The 15,607-nt window shown below is 35.9% G+C and overlaps 1 protein-coding gene across 8 annotated transcripts in view; it reads left to right on the top strand.

Annotated features, from left to right (window-relative positions):
• The window catches only part of NAALADL2 (N-acetylated alpha-linked acidic dipeptidase like 2), a 1,538,215-nt gene that overhangs the window by 1,466,725 nt on the left and 55,883 nt on the right, over positions 1-15,607 (top strand). For all 8 annotated transcript variants that reach the window (XM_082624729.1, XM_082624727.1, XM_082624728.1 and 5 more), the window contains one exon: positions 12,806-13,004. In XM_082624729.1, the coding sequence (XP_082480855.1) occupies positions 12,806-13,004 (199 nt within the window). The remainder of the gene's footprint in view (positions 1-12,805; positions 13,005-15,607) is intronic.

Below are 15,607 nucleotides of genomic sequence, written 5' to 3'. Positions count from 1 at the left end.
ATAATACACACAGGTTTCTGCCAAGCAGGAACTCAGCAAGATATGAAGTGCCTCAGGGTGAGGTAGTTTGTACCAGTCCCAGACACTAACAGGTTAGAACATGTGTAGGTTCAAGGGGTGTAGTCAGCACGTAGTTACTGATCATACCCAGAAGCCTCAGAGGGCGTGTGGATAGGATGTGTGTTAAATAACTTTGAGCTTCTGATCTGTTGGAGGGTGTTTTAGGATCCTATATCAAGGGTCCTCAAGAAGAACATGTTTTCTGAGAAGCACCTTGCCATTTTAGGGGTCACTCCCCAAAGCCCCAGGTAATCTGCTAAGTGCCTTACATTCACTGTGACATTACTCTAACCCCATTAGCTGAGTTGAGTATTAACATCAATATAGAGATTAAGAAATGACCTCAGAGAGAGTCTGAGTCTTACTTGGTTGTATACATTTAAGTGGTAGATTTAGGGCTTGAATATAGGTCCGTCAGATTCCAAGGCCACTGCCCTTCCCGCTACCCCACCCTGTCTTCTGACTGGGGAGAACAGTGCAGGGTGGAGGTTGGCTAGAAGGCAGGAGATTCCCTGAGTAGCAGGGATCTGTTTCCTCCAGTACATTTTAGAGCCTCTTCTGAACTGGCTTGCCTAGATCTCAATATCCACTGACTTGTAATTCCTCCTTCCTTCCTTCCCTCCTCCCTCCCTAACTCCTTCCTTCTTCCTCTTCACTTAATATTATTACTGCTTGTAATATCCAGCTCTGTCCTCTCTATAGCAAGCTAGAAAAATGGAAGGGTTTAAGCTGGATGTGGATTCATCCTCTAGAAGGGCGAGCGAGGACTGAGGGAAAGGAAGAGAAGACTAATCAGTATTGTTTCCAGATGGAATATTCTACCTCAACTGCTTTAATATAGATGATAAGTTACAGAACTTTTAAGAGTTCCATTAGAGATGCCCTTGATTTCTGCATAGTTCCATGATCTCTCAAGTTTCACTTCTTCCCTTGGGTCTAATTCGAATATTGGTATACACAATGATCTGTCTCTTCATCCTCATGAGCATTTATTTCACTTCATACTTATTTATTCCCTGGTTTGGGGCTATTTCTAACTAGATTCGGAATTTATTAAGACTGGAGATTTAATCTTGTATGTCTTTCTTACAGAATGAGTACTTATTGAACAACACACAAAATAGGACTCGATAAATACTTACGGAGAATACATTTGTATTTTGCATAGAGATGGAGGAAAAAGGGCAAACTGTTGTCATTTGAAATTTAGGAGTACATCTCTTGAATAATATCAAGATAATTTCACTAGGTAGTCTCAACAATTTTGTATTACATTAAGGTTGCTATTCAATATTTATCACAAATCATTATGTTCTGCCATGCTATAAAAACTTACTAATGGTTGGCTTTTCACCAGGAACAATCATATAAAGGGATAATTTTAAAGGTAGGTTGTCTAATTCTTTTTTTAATTGAAGTACAGTTGATTTACAATGTTGTGTTAATTACTGCTGTATAGCACAGTGACTCAAGTTATACATATATATACATTATTTTTCATATTCTTTTCCATTATGGTTTATCACAGGATATTGAATATAGTTCCCTGTTCTATATAGAAGGACATTGTTGTTTATCCATTCTACATACACCAGTTTGCATCTGCTAATCCCAAACTCTGAATCCAACCATCTCACACACCCCTCCCCCCTGGCAACCATCAGTCTATTCTCTATGCCCGTCATCCTGTTTCTGATTCATAGATAGGTTCATTTGTGTCATATTTTAGATTCCACATATAAGTGATATCATATGGTATTTGTCTTTCTCTTTCTGATTTACTTCACTTAATATGATCATCTCTAGTTGTATCCATGTTGCTTCAAATGGAATTATTTCATTTTTTATAGCTGAGTAGTATCCCATTGTATATATGTACCACTTATTTATCCATTCATCTGTCAATGGACATTTAGGTTGTTTCAGTGTCTCAGCTATTGTGAATAGTGCTGCTATGAAAGTAGGTGTGCATGTATTTTTTTTGAATTATAGTTTTGTCTGGGTATATGCCCTGGAGTGGGATTGCTGGATCATATGGTAATTCTATTTTTAGTTTTCTGAGGAACCGACATAATGTTTTCCACAGTGGATGCACCAAGTTACATTCCCACCAACAGTGCCATAGTGTTCCCTTTTCTCCACACTTTCTCCAGCATTTATTTGTAGACATGTTAATGTTGGCCATTCTTACCAGTGTGAGCTGATACCTCATTGTAGTTTTGATTTACATTTCTCTAATAATTAGCGATGATGGGCATCTTTTCATGTGCCTATTGGCCATCTGTATTTCTTCTTTGGAGAAATGTCTCTTTAGGTCTACTGACCATTTTTTGATTGGGCTGGGGTTTTTGGTTGTTGTTGAGTTGTCTGAGCTGTTTGTGTATTTTGGAAATTAAGCCCATGTCAGTCACATTGTTTGCAGATATTTTCTCCCATTCTGTAGGATGTCTTTTCATTTTGTTTATGGTTTCCTTTGCTGTGCAAAAGTTTGTAAGTTTGATTAGGTCCCATTTATTCATTTTTGTTTTTATTTTTATTGCATTGGAAGACTGGCCTAAGATAATATTGGTACAATTTATGTCAGAGAATGTTTTGCCTCTGTTCTCTTCTAGGAGTTCTTTGGTGTCATGTCTTATGTTTAAGTCCTTAAGTCATTTTGAGTTTATTGCTTTCTTTGGTGAGAGGAGTGTGTTCTAACTTCATTGATTTACACATAGCTGTCTAACTTTCCCAACACCACTTGCTGAAAGGGCTGTCTTTTTTCCATTGTATATTGTTGCCTCTTTTGTCAAAGATTAGTTGACCATAGGTGTATGGGTTTATTTCTGGGCTCTGTATTCTGTTTCATTGATCCATATATCTGTTTTTGTGCCAATACCATGCTGTTTTGATTACTCTAGCTTTGTACTATTGTCTGAAGTCTGGGATAGTTATGCCTCCTGCTTTGTTCTTTTTTTTTTTTTCAGCACTGCTTGGCAATTCTGGCTCTTTTATGGTTCCTTATGAATTTTAGGATTATTTGTTCTAGTTCTCTGAAAAATATCATGGGTAATTTGATAGAGAATGTGTTAAATCTGTAGAATGCTTTGGGTAGTATGGCCATTTTAACAATATTAATTCTTCCAATCCAAGAACATAGGATTTCTTTCTATTGCTTTGAATAAACTTCAGTTTCCTTTTTTAATGTTTTATAGTTTGCAGCATATAATTCTTTCACCTCCTTGGTGAGGCTTATTCCTAAGTGTTTTATTTTGGGTCTTGAAATTTTAAAAGTTATTTTTTTACATCCCTTTTCTAATATTTCATTGTTGGTGTAAAGAAATACAACCAATTTCTGTATGTTAATCTTGTATCCTGCTACCTTGCTGAATTTGTTTATCAGTTCCAGTAGTCTTTGTGTGGAGTCTTTTGGGTTTTCTATATATAGTATCATATCATCTGCATATAGTGACAATTTTACCTCTTCTCTTCCAATTTGGATACCTTTTTCTTTCTCTTGTCTGATTGCAGTGGCTAGGACTTGCAACACTATGTTGAATAGAAGAGGTTAAAGTGGGCATCCTTGTCTTATTCCAGATTTTAGTGGGAAGGCTTTCAGCTTTTCACCATTGAGTATTATATTGGCTATGGGTTTGTCATAAATAGCTTTTACTATCTTGAAATACATTCCCTCTATCACCACTTTGGTAAGAGTTTACCATCCTTGTGAAGTTGTGATGAATCCCAGTTGGTCTTGGTATATGATCTTTTTTATGTGTTGTTGGATTTGGTTTGCTAATATTTTGAGCATTTTTGCCTGTATATTCATCAAAGATAATGGCCTGCAATATTCATTTTTGGTGGTGTCTTTGTCTGGTTTTGGAATCAGGGTGATGGTGGCTTCCTAGAATGACTTGGGAGTGTTACATCCTTTTCACTCCTTTGGAAGAGTTTAAGAAGGATCAGTATAAGTTCTTCTTTGTATGATGGGTAGAATTCACCTATGAAGCCATCTGTTCCTGGACTTTTGTTTGTAGGGAGTTTTTAAATTATAGATCTATTTCAATTCTAGTGATTAGTCTGTTCAAATTATCTATTTCTTCTTGACGTGGTTTCGGTGGGCTGCATGCTTCCAGAAACTTGTCCACTTCTTCTAGGCTGTCAAATTTGTTGACATATAATTGTTCATAGTATTCCCTTATGGTTATTTGTATTTCTGCAGTATCAGTTGTTATGGCTCCTTTTTCATTCTTATTTTGTTTATTTGGGTTCTCTCTCTTTTCTTTTTGGTGAGCCTGGCCAGAGGTTTGTCAATCTTGTTTATCCTTACAAAGAACCAGCTCTTGTTTTTATTGATTTTTTCTATTGTTTTTTAAATCTCTATTTATTTCCTCTCTGATCTTTATTATTTCCTTCTTTCTGCTGGCTTTAAGTTTTGTTTGTTCTTTTTAAAATTCTTTTAAGTGGTAGGTTAGGTTGTTTGAGATTTTTTTTGTTTGTTTTTTTGAGGAAGGCCTGTATCACTATGAACTTCCAAGAATGCTTTTTCTGTATCCCATAGATTTTGTATGGTTGAGTATTCATTGTCTTTTTTTAACAACTTTATTGGAGTATAATTGCTTTACAATGGTGTGTTACTTTCTGCTTTATAACAAAGTGAATCAGTTATACATATACATATATCCCCATATCTCTTCCCTCTTGCATCTTCCTAGCTCCCACCCTCCCTGTCCCACCCCTCTACTTGGTCACAAAGCACCAAGCTGATCTCCATGTGTTATGCAGCTGCTTCCCACTAGCTATCTATTTTACATTTCATAGTGTACATATGTCCATGCCACTCTCTCACTTTGTCCCAGCTTACCCTTACCCTTCCCCGTATCCTCAAGTCCATTCTCTAGTAGGTCTGCACCTTTATTCCTGTCTTGTGCATGATTCTTCATGACCTTTATTTTTTTTTTAGATTCCATATATATGTGTTAGCATACTGTATTTGTTTTTCTCTTTCTGCCTTGCTTCACTCTGCATGACAGTCTCTATGTCCATCCACCTCACTACAAATAACTCAGTTTCATTCCTTTTTATGGCTGAGTAATATTCCATTGTATATATGTGCCACAACTTCTTTATCCATTTATCTGTTGATGGATACTTTGGTTGCTTGTATGGCCTGGCTATTGTAAATAGAGCTGCAATGAACATTTTGGTACATGACTCTTTTTGAATTATGGTTTTCTCAGGGTATATGCCCAGTAATGGGATTGCTGGGTTGTATGGTAATGCTATTTTTAGTTTTTTAAGAAACGTACATACACCATAGTGGCTGTATCAATTTACATTCCCACCAATAGTGCAAGAGAGTTCCCTTTTCTCCACACCCTCTCCAGCATTTATTATTTGTAGATTTTTTGATGATGGTCACTCTGACCAGTGTGAGATGGTATCTCATTGTAGTTTTGATTTGTATGTCTCTAATGATTAATGATGGTGAGCATTCTTTCATGTGTCGCTTGGCAATCTGTATATCTTCTTTGGAGAAATGTCTATTTAGGTCTTCTGCCCATTTTTGGATTGGGTTGGTTTTTTTTTTTTTTTTGATATTGAGCTGCATGAGCTGCTTGTAAATTTTGCAGATATATCCTTTATCAGTTGCTTCATTTGCAAATATTTTCTCCCATTCTGAGGGTTGTCTTTTCATCTTGTTTATGGTTTTCTTTGCTATGCAAAAGCTTTTAAGTTTCATTTGGTCCGACTTGTTTATTTTTGTTTTTATTTCCATTTCTCTAGGAGGTGGGTCAAAAAGGATCTTGCTGTGATTTATGTCATAGACTGTTCTGCCTATGTTTTCCTCTAAGAGTTTGATGGTGTCTGCCCTTACATTTAGGTCTTTATTGCATTTTGAGTTTATTTTTGTGTATGGTGTTAGGGAGTGTTCTAATTTCATTCTTTTACATGTAGCTGTCCAATTTTCCCAGCACCATTATTGAAGAGGCTGTCTTTTCTCCACTGTATATTCTTGCCTCCTGTATCAAAGATAAGGTGACCATATGTGTGTGGGTTTATCTCTGGGCATTCTTTCCTGTTCTATTGATCTACATTTCGGTTTCTATGCCAGTACCATACTGGCTTGATTACTGTAGCTTTGTAGCATAGTCTGAAGTCAGGGACCCTGATTCCACCAGCTGCGTTTTTTGTTTGTTTGTTTTTTTTGTTTGTTTGTTTGTTTTCTCAACATTGCTTTAGCTATTTGGGGTCTTTTGTGTTTCCATACAAATTGTTAAATTTTTTGTTCTATTTCTGTGAAAAATGCTAGTGGTAGTTTGATAAGGATTGCATTGAATCTATAGATTGCTTTCGGTTGTAGTCATTTTCACAATGCTGATTCTTCCTATCCAAGATCATGGTATATCTCCCCATCTATTTGTATCATCTTTAATTTCTTTCATCAGTGTCTTATAATTTTCTGCATACAGGTCTTTTGTCTCCTTAGGTAGGTTTATTCCTAGATATTTTGTTCTTTTTGTTGCAATGGTAAATGGGAGTGTTTCTTAATTTCACTTTCAGATTTTTCATCATTAGTGTATAAGAATGCTAGAGATTTCTGTGCATTAATTTTGTTTCCTGCTACTTTACCAAATTCATTGATTAGCTCTAGTAATTTTCTGGTAGCATATTTAGGATTCTCTATGTATAGAATCATGTAATTTGCAAACAATGACAGCTTTACTTCTTCTTTTCTGATGTGGATTCCTTTTATTTCTTTTTCTTCTCTGATTGCTGTGGCTAAAACTTCCAAAACTATGTTGAATAATAGTGGTGAGAGTGTGCAACCTTGTCTTCTTCCTCATCTTACTGGAAATGCTTTCAGTTTTTCACCATTGAGGACGATGTTCTCTGTGGGCTTGTCATATATGGCCTTTATTATGTTGAGGAAAGTTCCCTCTATGCCTACTTTCTGGAGGGTTTTTATCATAAATCGGTTTTGAATTTTCTCGAAAGCTTTCTCTGCATCTATTAAGATGATCATATTGTTTTTCTCCTTCAATTTGTTAATCTGGTGTATCACACTGATTGATTTGCATATATTGAAGAATCCTTGTAGTCCTGGGATAAAGCCCACTTGATCATGGTGTATGATCCTTTTAACGTGCTGTTGGATTCTGTCTGCTTGTATTCTGTTGAGGATTTTTGAATCTATGTTCATCAGTGATTTTGGCCTGTAGTTTTCTTTCTTTGTCACATCTTTGTCTGGTTTTGGTATTAGGGTGATGGTGGCCTCATACAATGATTTTGGGAGTGTTCCTCCCTCTGCTACATTTTGGAAGAGTTTGAGAAGGAAAGGTGTTATCTCTTCTCTAAATGTTTGATAGAATTCATCTGTGAAGCCATCTGGTCCTGAGCTTTTGTTTGTTGGAAGATTTTTAATCACAGTTTCAATTTCAGTGCTTGTGATTGGCCTGTTCATATTTTCTGTTTCTTCCTGGTTCAGTCTCAGAATGTTGTGTATTTCTAAGAATTTGTCCATTTCTTCCAGGTTGTCCATTTTATTGGCATGTAGTTGCTTGTAGTAATCATTCATGATCCTTTGTATTTCTGCAGTGTCAGTTGTTACTTCTCTTTTTTCATTTCTAACTCTATTGATTTGAGTCTTCTCCCTTTTTTTCTTGATAAGTCTGGCTAATGGTTTATCAATTTTTTTTAATCTTCTCAAAGAACAAGCTTTTAGTTTTATTCATCCTAGCTATCATTTCCTTCATTTCTTTTTCATTTATTTCTGCTCTGATCTTTATGATTTCTTTCCTTCTGCTAACTTCGCTTTTTTTTTTTTTTTGGTTCTTCTTTCTCTAAATCCTTTAGGTGTAAGGTTAGGTTGTTTATTTGAGATGTTTCTTGTTTTTTAAGGTAGGGTTGTATTGTTATAAACTTACCTCTTAGAACTGCTTTTGCTGCAACCCATGGTTTGGGGACATCGTGTTTTCATTTGTTTCTAGGCATTTTTTGATTTCCTCTTTGAATACTTCAGTGATCTCTTGGTTATTAGTGTGTGGTTTAGCCTCCATATGTTTGTATTCCTTACATATTTTTTCCTGTAAATGATATGTAGTCTCATAGCATTGTGGTTGGAAAAGATATTTGATATGGTTTCAAATTTCTTAAATTTACCAAGGCTTGATTTGTGACCCAAAATATGATCTCTCTTGGAGAATGTTCCATGAGCACTTGAGAAGAATGTGTATTCTGTTGTTTTTGGATGGAATGTCCTATAAATATCAATTAAGTCCATCTTGTTTAATGTATCATTTAAAGCTTATGTTTCCTTATTTATTTTCATTTTGGATGATCTGTCCATTGGCGAAAGTGAGGTGTTAAATTCTCCTACTGTGATTGTGTTACTGTTGATTTCCCCTTTTATGGCTGTTACTATTTTCCTTATGTATTGAGGTGCTCCTATGTTGGGTGCATATTTACTATTGTTATATCTTCTTCTTGGATTGACCCCTTGATAATTGATCCCGGCCGATGTCCCTCCCAATGAGGAAGCTTCCTCTAGTGCAGAGACCTTTCCTCTTTCACATCTCCCTCCCAGGGACTCAAATCCTGACCCAATTCCTTTCTCACTTTCTTTTTTTTCTTTTTTCCCACCCAGTTACATGGAGATTTTCTTGATCTTTCAACAGTCTGAGGTCTTCTGTCAGCATTCTGTAGATATTCTGTTAGAATTGTTCCTCATGTAGATGTACTTTTGATGTATTTGTGGGAGAAGGTGCGCTTCACATCCTACTATTCCATCATCTTGTTTGTTCCCTAGTTCTTTTACCCTTTATATTATCCCTTTACTTGTTCTTCAGAGGTTTGAGATGCCAGCACATGGAAAGAAAAACTGCCTCCAGATTCACAGGCACTGCAAAATAAAATTGGGAATCTTTATTAAAGTGTATATGGGGAGAAGTGTGATACAGTTGCGGGGGGCCATTATTTGGGGGAAGTGATAAGAAATAATGTCTCTGAGAATAAAATCATTAGTAAAGCCGTTACAGTATTTTGTGCATGCCTTTAGCAAATGAGTTGGTACTAATTTGTGTTTAGTTTATGTGCTCTGATAATGGTAACTTGAGTTTATATAGTGATTTAAATGCTTAGAAAGTAAAATGACCATTTTCCCCAAGGAAGCTACAGAACATCAATATTAAGTACTCTGTTCAAGTCCACATTGATAATGATTAAGTAAACCAGGCTCTTATGGTTTTGGAAAACAAGTCCTTGGTCTTTAGAATCCATGTACTATGTATAACTTCAAGATAATTGTATTTACCCTCTTTGAGAGAAATCTCTATCTCCCAGTTGATGTTCTTTGGTCAAATGGACTTTTTATTCAGTAAAACTGAACTGTTAAGAGCCTCAATTAGTTCTCTGTTTTCTGACATTCACTGTGCCTTAAATGATATTTTACATATTCTTAGTTTGGGGGAAGTGTTATTGGTAGAACATATTTTAATTCAGTTTAGTTTAATCTAACCTATCATTACCCTAAAATACCTTCTTTTAATTTTTTTTACTTTTGACTGCAACTAGTATTGATATTTAGCAAGACAGTAAAGGAAATAACATTTGTTGATGCTCATCATGCACTAAACATCTCCCTGAGTGATTTTTTAGGTGTAATTTAATATAGTAATGTATCTCAAAAAGACATTATTTTATAATTCAACTTTACTTGATAAGATATTTAGTAAATGGCTACTGTATATCAGGTATTGTGCTAGGATATGGAGATAAAAAGAGAAAACATATTTTCTAATCTTATGGGGTTCTTTTCAGTCAAGGAAAGGAGAGATAAGGCTAAAAATATTGCAGATTCTATGATGCTATGATCACAGTACATAATTCACACATTCACTCAGTAAATGATTTGCCAGGCATAGTTTTATGTGCTGGGGAAATGGTGGTGAATGAAACAAACAAAAATCTCTTCCTTCACAGAGCTGACATTCTAGTAGTTATCCTAAGGATCACAAAGGGACAATCATTTGGGTCATGGAAATGGCTATTAGGAATCTTTGGAACATCAGTTATATATCAAAATGATTGTGTGAACATTGGAAGTAAAGCTACTTTTCAATCTGTAACCTCATATCCTTGAAGTAATACATAGGGTATGCTGTGGTGGCAGGTTTCCATTATCAGGATCCTTTCTGGAACTAGCCAGTTCCTAAAGCTGTCAATTTTGTCCACCCACACCACCATGAAAGATAAATTCATTTAAAGCTAAATAAGGTAAATGGTACAATTTGTCTCACTTAATTTAGTGGTAATGTCTTCAATTTTGTAGTGTATGTTAGATCTGAAGAGATTTTTCTTTTTTAAATGGAAGACTCTTAAGGATGTTGAACTTGCTTTTTCCGTTGTTCATTCATTCAATTATAGTGTCATCCAAATGTGCCTTACCCATCTTATTCTTTCCTTGTGCAAAAATATATTTTCTGTAAGTTTTCCATATAGTAAATTTGGTTAACCATAATAAGATAAACCATATTTTCATAAAACGTCATTATTATTATCATTTAAGAGGCTAGATTTTCTCAATGAGCAGAAATATTGCTTCCTGTACACTCAAGTTTTGTTGTGAAATCAAACAGGATTATGAAAGAAAACATCAAAATACCAAAACCCTGTGAACTCCTACAATTGATTTTATTCATTTTGTTAATTTCAGTGAACAGAGCGCTACAAAGAAGGCTCTTTGTAGCCCTAATAAAAACCATTTATTTCTTTACATAGTTTTCATTTTTTATTGTATTTTTCTAAAAACATGTTATTGAATCTACTTTGTTTATTCAGTAAACAAACAGTAAACAATTATTGAGTGTCAGAACTATGCTGGGATATAATGAAACTGACATATAAAATCATGCCCATCAAATGAAGGTGAGAGAAAATAAAGATCACTATATGAAAGGTTAGTAATTATATGACAGACATATTTTATTCCGCAGTTATAGTTCTAAACTAGTTTTCATTTTCTTAGCACATAACCTCTCTACAGTGCTTCTTAAACTTTAAGACGTAAGGAATAATCTGAGTAGCATGTTGAAATTGTGATTCCTGGACCCTAGGGAAATTCAGCATGTCTGGGAATCTGCATCTTCACAAAGACCAGGTGTTTTGTCAGTTGGTGACCCTTACCCTTAGACTTCATTTAAAGAAACAGTTACTTTGTTTCCCTTGTGCTGAATCTTTCCTAAGTGAAGGTCCCATAAGGCCTCTTTTCAATCCTCCACCTATTTATCTTAATGCCATGCTCTCAGGATTTCCAGTTGAGATTTACCAGCTCCATGTGCATCTCATTACCTTGACTTGAAGTAATCCTCCCTAGTGCAGTGCTGACCTTGTTGGAGTCATTTGTACCTAGTCTGAGAATGACACCACTGACTGTCGCCTCATCCAAAGACTGCATCTAATGGTGCAGCTATCTGGAAGAAGTTGATGATGGAAGGGCCCCTCGTGATATGATGAAAGAATGCTTTTTAAACAAAGTATTAAGTTTAAACATCAGCTAGGAACTGCCTAACTGTAGGGGAGTCCTTTACAATGATTAATCATTTAACTCTCATTAACAAATTTATAAAGCAGGTGCTATTATTATGTTCATTTCACAGATAAGGACACTAAGGCTCAGTAACTTGCCCAACATCACACAGCTACTAAGTGGTAGAGCAGGGATTTGAACTCAAGTTATCTGGCTCCAGGATCTGGTGGCTGTAATTAATATAAAATGCAGCCTTGGGCTTCCCTGGTGGCACAGTGGTTGAGAGTCCACCTGCCGATGCAGGGGACACAGGTTCGTGCCCCGGTACAGGAGGATCCCACATGCTGTGGAGTGGCTGGGCCCGTGGGCCATGGCCGCTGGGCCTGCATGTCCGGAGCCTGTGCTCTGCAGTGGGAGATGCCACAGCAGTGAGAGGTCCGTGTACCACAAAAAAAAAAAAAGAAAAGAAAAAGCAGCCTTTCTCTTAGTCAAAGGAACATCCTGTGATCCTTTTGCTACCACCATTCATATCAGAATGACTTACAGTAAGTTACATAAGCAAAAGGAAAAAACAAACAAAAATCATCTCAAAAGGAAAACAAACAATACAAACATTACATAGGATAGTTTTTAGTGTATTTTCAAATCAAATGTATATTTCAACTTCAAATTACAAGAACACTCTAGCAAAGTAAAAACAGCCCAGTAGACTCATAACAATATAGGGTAACATATCTCATGTTCTCAGAAGGGAAGATAACAATTCATTTTACAATTTTTTTTTTCCTGAAATACAGGCTACTCCATTAAGAGCATGAAGTTTTGAGTCAGAAAGATAAGGCTTCTAATTCTTACCTGTCATTTACTTGCTTGATGATCTGTGGCAGTTTGCTTACCTTAATTAATTCTCAGCTTCTATGAAGTGGACATGCCAATACAGGGTTGGGTGAATATTAAATATGATAATTATGTGAAGGGCTTGACAGTGCTGGGAACATTGCAGTCTCTCAACACTCAGTTCCTATTTACTGTATTATTATTATTAGCAGTAATTAGTAGTAGTAGTAAATAAATTTAATACTTTTAGTAGAATATATTTAGCCAGAATATTTTTGGTGGAAGGATTATAAAAGTAGAATTGATGGTGAATCTTCCTTTTGACATCATGATTATAAAATGTTTACTTTGTGCCCTTGAGATTCTTCTTTCTCCTGAGATTGGCCCATTTATCTTTACCAGGTAATCAACCCAACACGCCTCAACTGCTAGCCCTGGCCTCACGCCTGCGGGAGAGCGCTGAACTCTTTCAATCAGATGAGATGCGTCCTGCTAATGACCCCAAGGAAAGAGCTCCCATCCGTGTGCGGATGCTGAATGAGGTTCTCCAAGACATGGAGAAGAGCTTCCTGGTGCAACGCGCACCCCCGGGGTTTTACAGGTAGGATCTGTGCTCAAAATTTGTATTTTTATGCCTCTCAATGAAATATTTGTGTTTAATGTTCAGAATATGTACCTTCTGTGAACATGACAATATTTTTTTAATGCGAAGAAATTATTATATCTACAATTTTTTAAACATATTTATTTATTTATTTTTGGTGGCATTGGGTCTTCGTCGCTGCACACAGGCTTTACTTAGTTGTGGCAAGCAGGGGCTACTCTTCATTGTGTTGTGCGGGCTTCTCCTTGCTTTGGCCTCTCTTGCTGCGGAGTATGGGCTCTAGGTTTGCAGGCTTCAGTAGTTGTGGCATGCGGGCTCAGTAGTTGTGGTTTGTGGGCTCTAGAGCACAGGCTCAGTAGCTGTGGTGTACAGGCTTAGTTGCTCCAAGGCATGTGGGATCTTCCCCGACCAGGTCTCGAACCCATGTCCCTGCATTGGCAGGTGAATTCTTAACCACTGTGCCACCAGGGAAGTCCTATATCTGCAATTTGAGGAGCATTCTCCTCCCCCAAAGCAAAGTTCAACTGCATAAATAGAGAATAAAGAAAACTTTATTTTTCTTTATACCTGTAAATATTGATATTATCTGTAGATATAATTTATATCTATATGATAATGGATTAGCAGTATCATATACAAAATGACTAAGATTTTTTTTACAGTTAAAGTAAATATAAATCAAATGTGTTATAGCTACTGAAAAACCAAATGGATTTATAGGTTGTACTGTGAGAAATATGCTTTCTTGAATGAATCAGGAGATAAGTCTATATTATTCTGTCCTAGTAAGTCCACTTCTAGAGCATTGTGTTTAACTCTAGAAACTACATTTTAAGAGGGAGTTAAGTATGTTTAATATTCAGGAGAGTGTGGAATTCACAGGAATCTTGAAACAACCAGGGGATTAGACATATTTGGTTAGAGGGTCACAATAGAGTGATTTCTGAAAACATTTAAACAATTTTAACAGATATTTTAATGAAACAATTTTCACATAGAACAGGGATTCAACTTAGGCTCTTAGAGGATGATACAAATATGTCCTTGTTTTTGAGGTTCCAGAAATAGTAGAAATTAAACAAAGAGGGAAAATGGAGTTTAAAAGATAACATGTTTTAAATATTTTTGTTTTTGTTTTTTAATAAGTAACATTTATTGACCACTAAATATGTCTCAGACACTATGTTAAAGACTCTCCATGCATTAATTAATTTAATCCTGGCAAAACAGCCAATGGATTAGGTACTCTTAGTGTCCCCATCTTATAGATGGAGAAACTGGTATCAGAAAGGCTAAATGACTGGGCAAAATAATAAAGCAGACTTCAGTGAATGTCCTATCTCTCACTTTACTAAAAATATTTTTTCTGTTTCTTTAAAAAAATTTCTTTATTTTATGTTGGGGTATAGTTGATTAACAATGTTGTGTTAGTTTCAGGTGTACAGCAAAGTGATTCAGTTATACATATACATGTATCTATTCTTTTTCAAGTTCTTTACCAATTTAGGTTATTACAGAGTAATGAGCAGCATTCCCTGTGCTATACATTATGTCCTTGTTGGTTATCTATTTTAAATGTGGCAGTGTGTACATGTCAATCCAAAACAACCATCTATCCCTCCCCCTGACACTTCACCCAAGCAACCATAAGTTTGTTCTCTAAGTCCGTAAGTCTGTTTGTTTTGTAAATCAGTAAATTTGTATCATTTTTTTAGAGTCTGCATATAAGCGATATCATATGATATTTGTCTTTCTCTGTCGTATTTCACTTAGTATGATAATCTCCAGGTCCATCCATGTTGCTCCAAATGTCATTATTTCATTCTCTTTAATGGATGAGTAATATTCCATTGTATATATATACCACATCTTCTTTATCCATTCCTCTGTCGATAGACATTTAAGTTGCTTCCATGTCTTGGCTATTGTAAACAGTGATGCAATGAACATGGGGTGCATGTATCCTTTCAAACCATAGTTTTCTTCAGATATATACTCAGCAGTTGGATTGTTGGATTGTATTCTGGTTCTGTTTTTAGTTTCTTAAGGAGCCTCCATACTGTTCTCTATAGTGGCTGTACCAAATTACATTTCTACCAACAGCGTAGGAGGGTTCCCTTTTCTCCACACCCACTCCAGCATTTATTTTATGTAGGCTTTTTGATGATGGCCATTCTGACTGATGTGAGGTGATATATCATTGTTGTTTTGATTTGCATTTCTCAAATATTTAGTGGCGTTGAGCATCTTTTCACATCTTGCTTCTTGCCCACCTGAATGTCTTCTTTGGAGAAATGTCTATTTGGGTGTTCTGCCCATTTTTTTACTGGCTTCTTTGTTTTTCTGATATTGAGCTGCATGAGCTGTTTGTAAATTTTGGAGATTAATCCCTTATCAGTTGCATCATCTGCAAATATTTTCTCCCTTTCTGTGGGTTGTCTTTTGTTCTATTTATGGTTTCCCTTGCTGTGCAAAAATTTTTGAGTTTAAAAAGGTCCCATTTGTTTATTTTTGGTTTTGTTTCCATTACTTTGGAAGACAGATAGAAAAAAGATACTGCTGTGTCAGAGAGTGTTCTATGTTTTCCTCTAAGAGTTTTA

The sequence above is a fragment of the Mesoplodon mirus genome, assembly GCF_964341445.2.
Source record: "Mesoplodon mirus genome assembly, chromosome: 6".
NCBI classification, from domain to species: domain Eukaryota; kingdom Metazoa; phylum Chordata; class Mammalia; order Artiodactyla; family Ziphiidae; genus Mesoplodon; species Mesoplodon mirus.
This window is presented reverse-complemented; position numbering and strand designations above follow the sequence as displayed.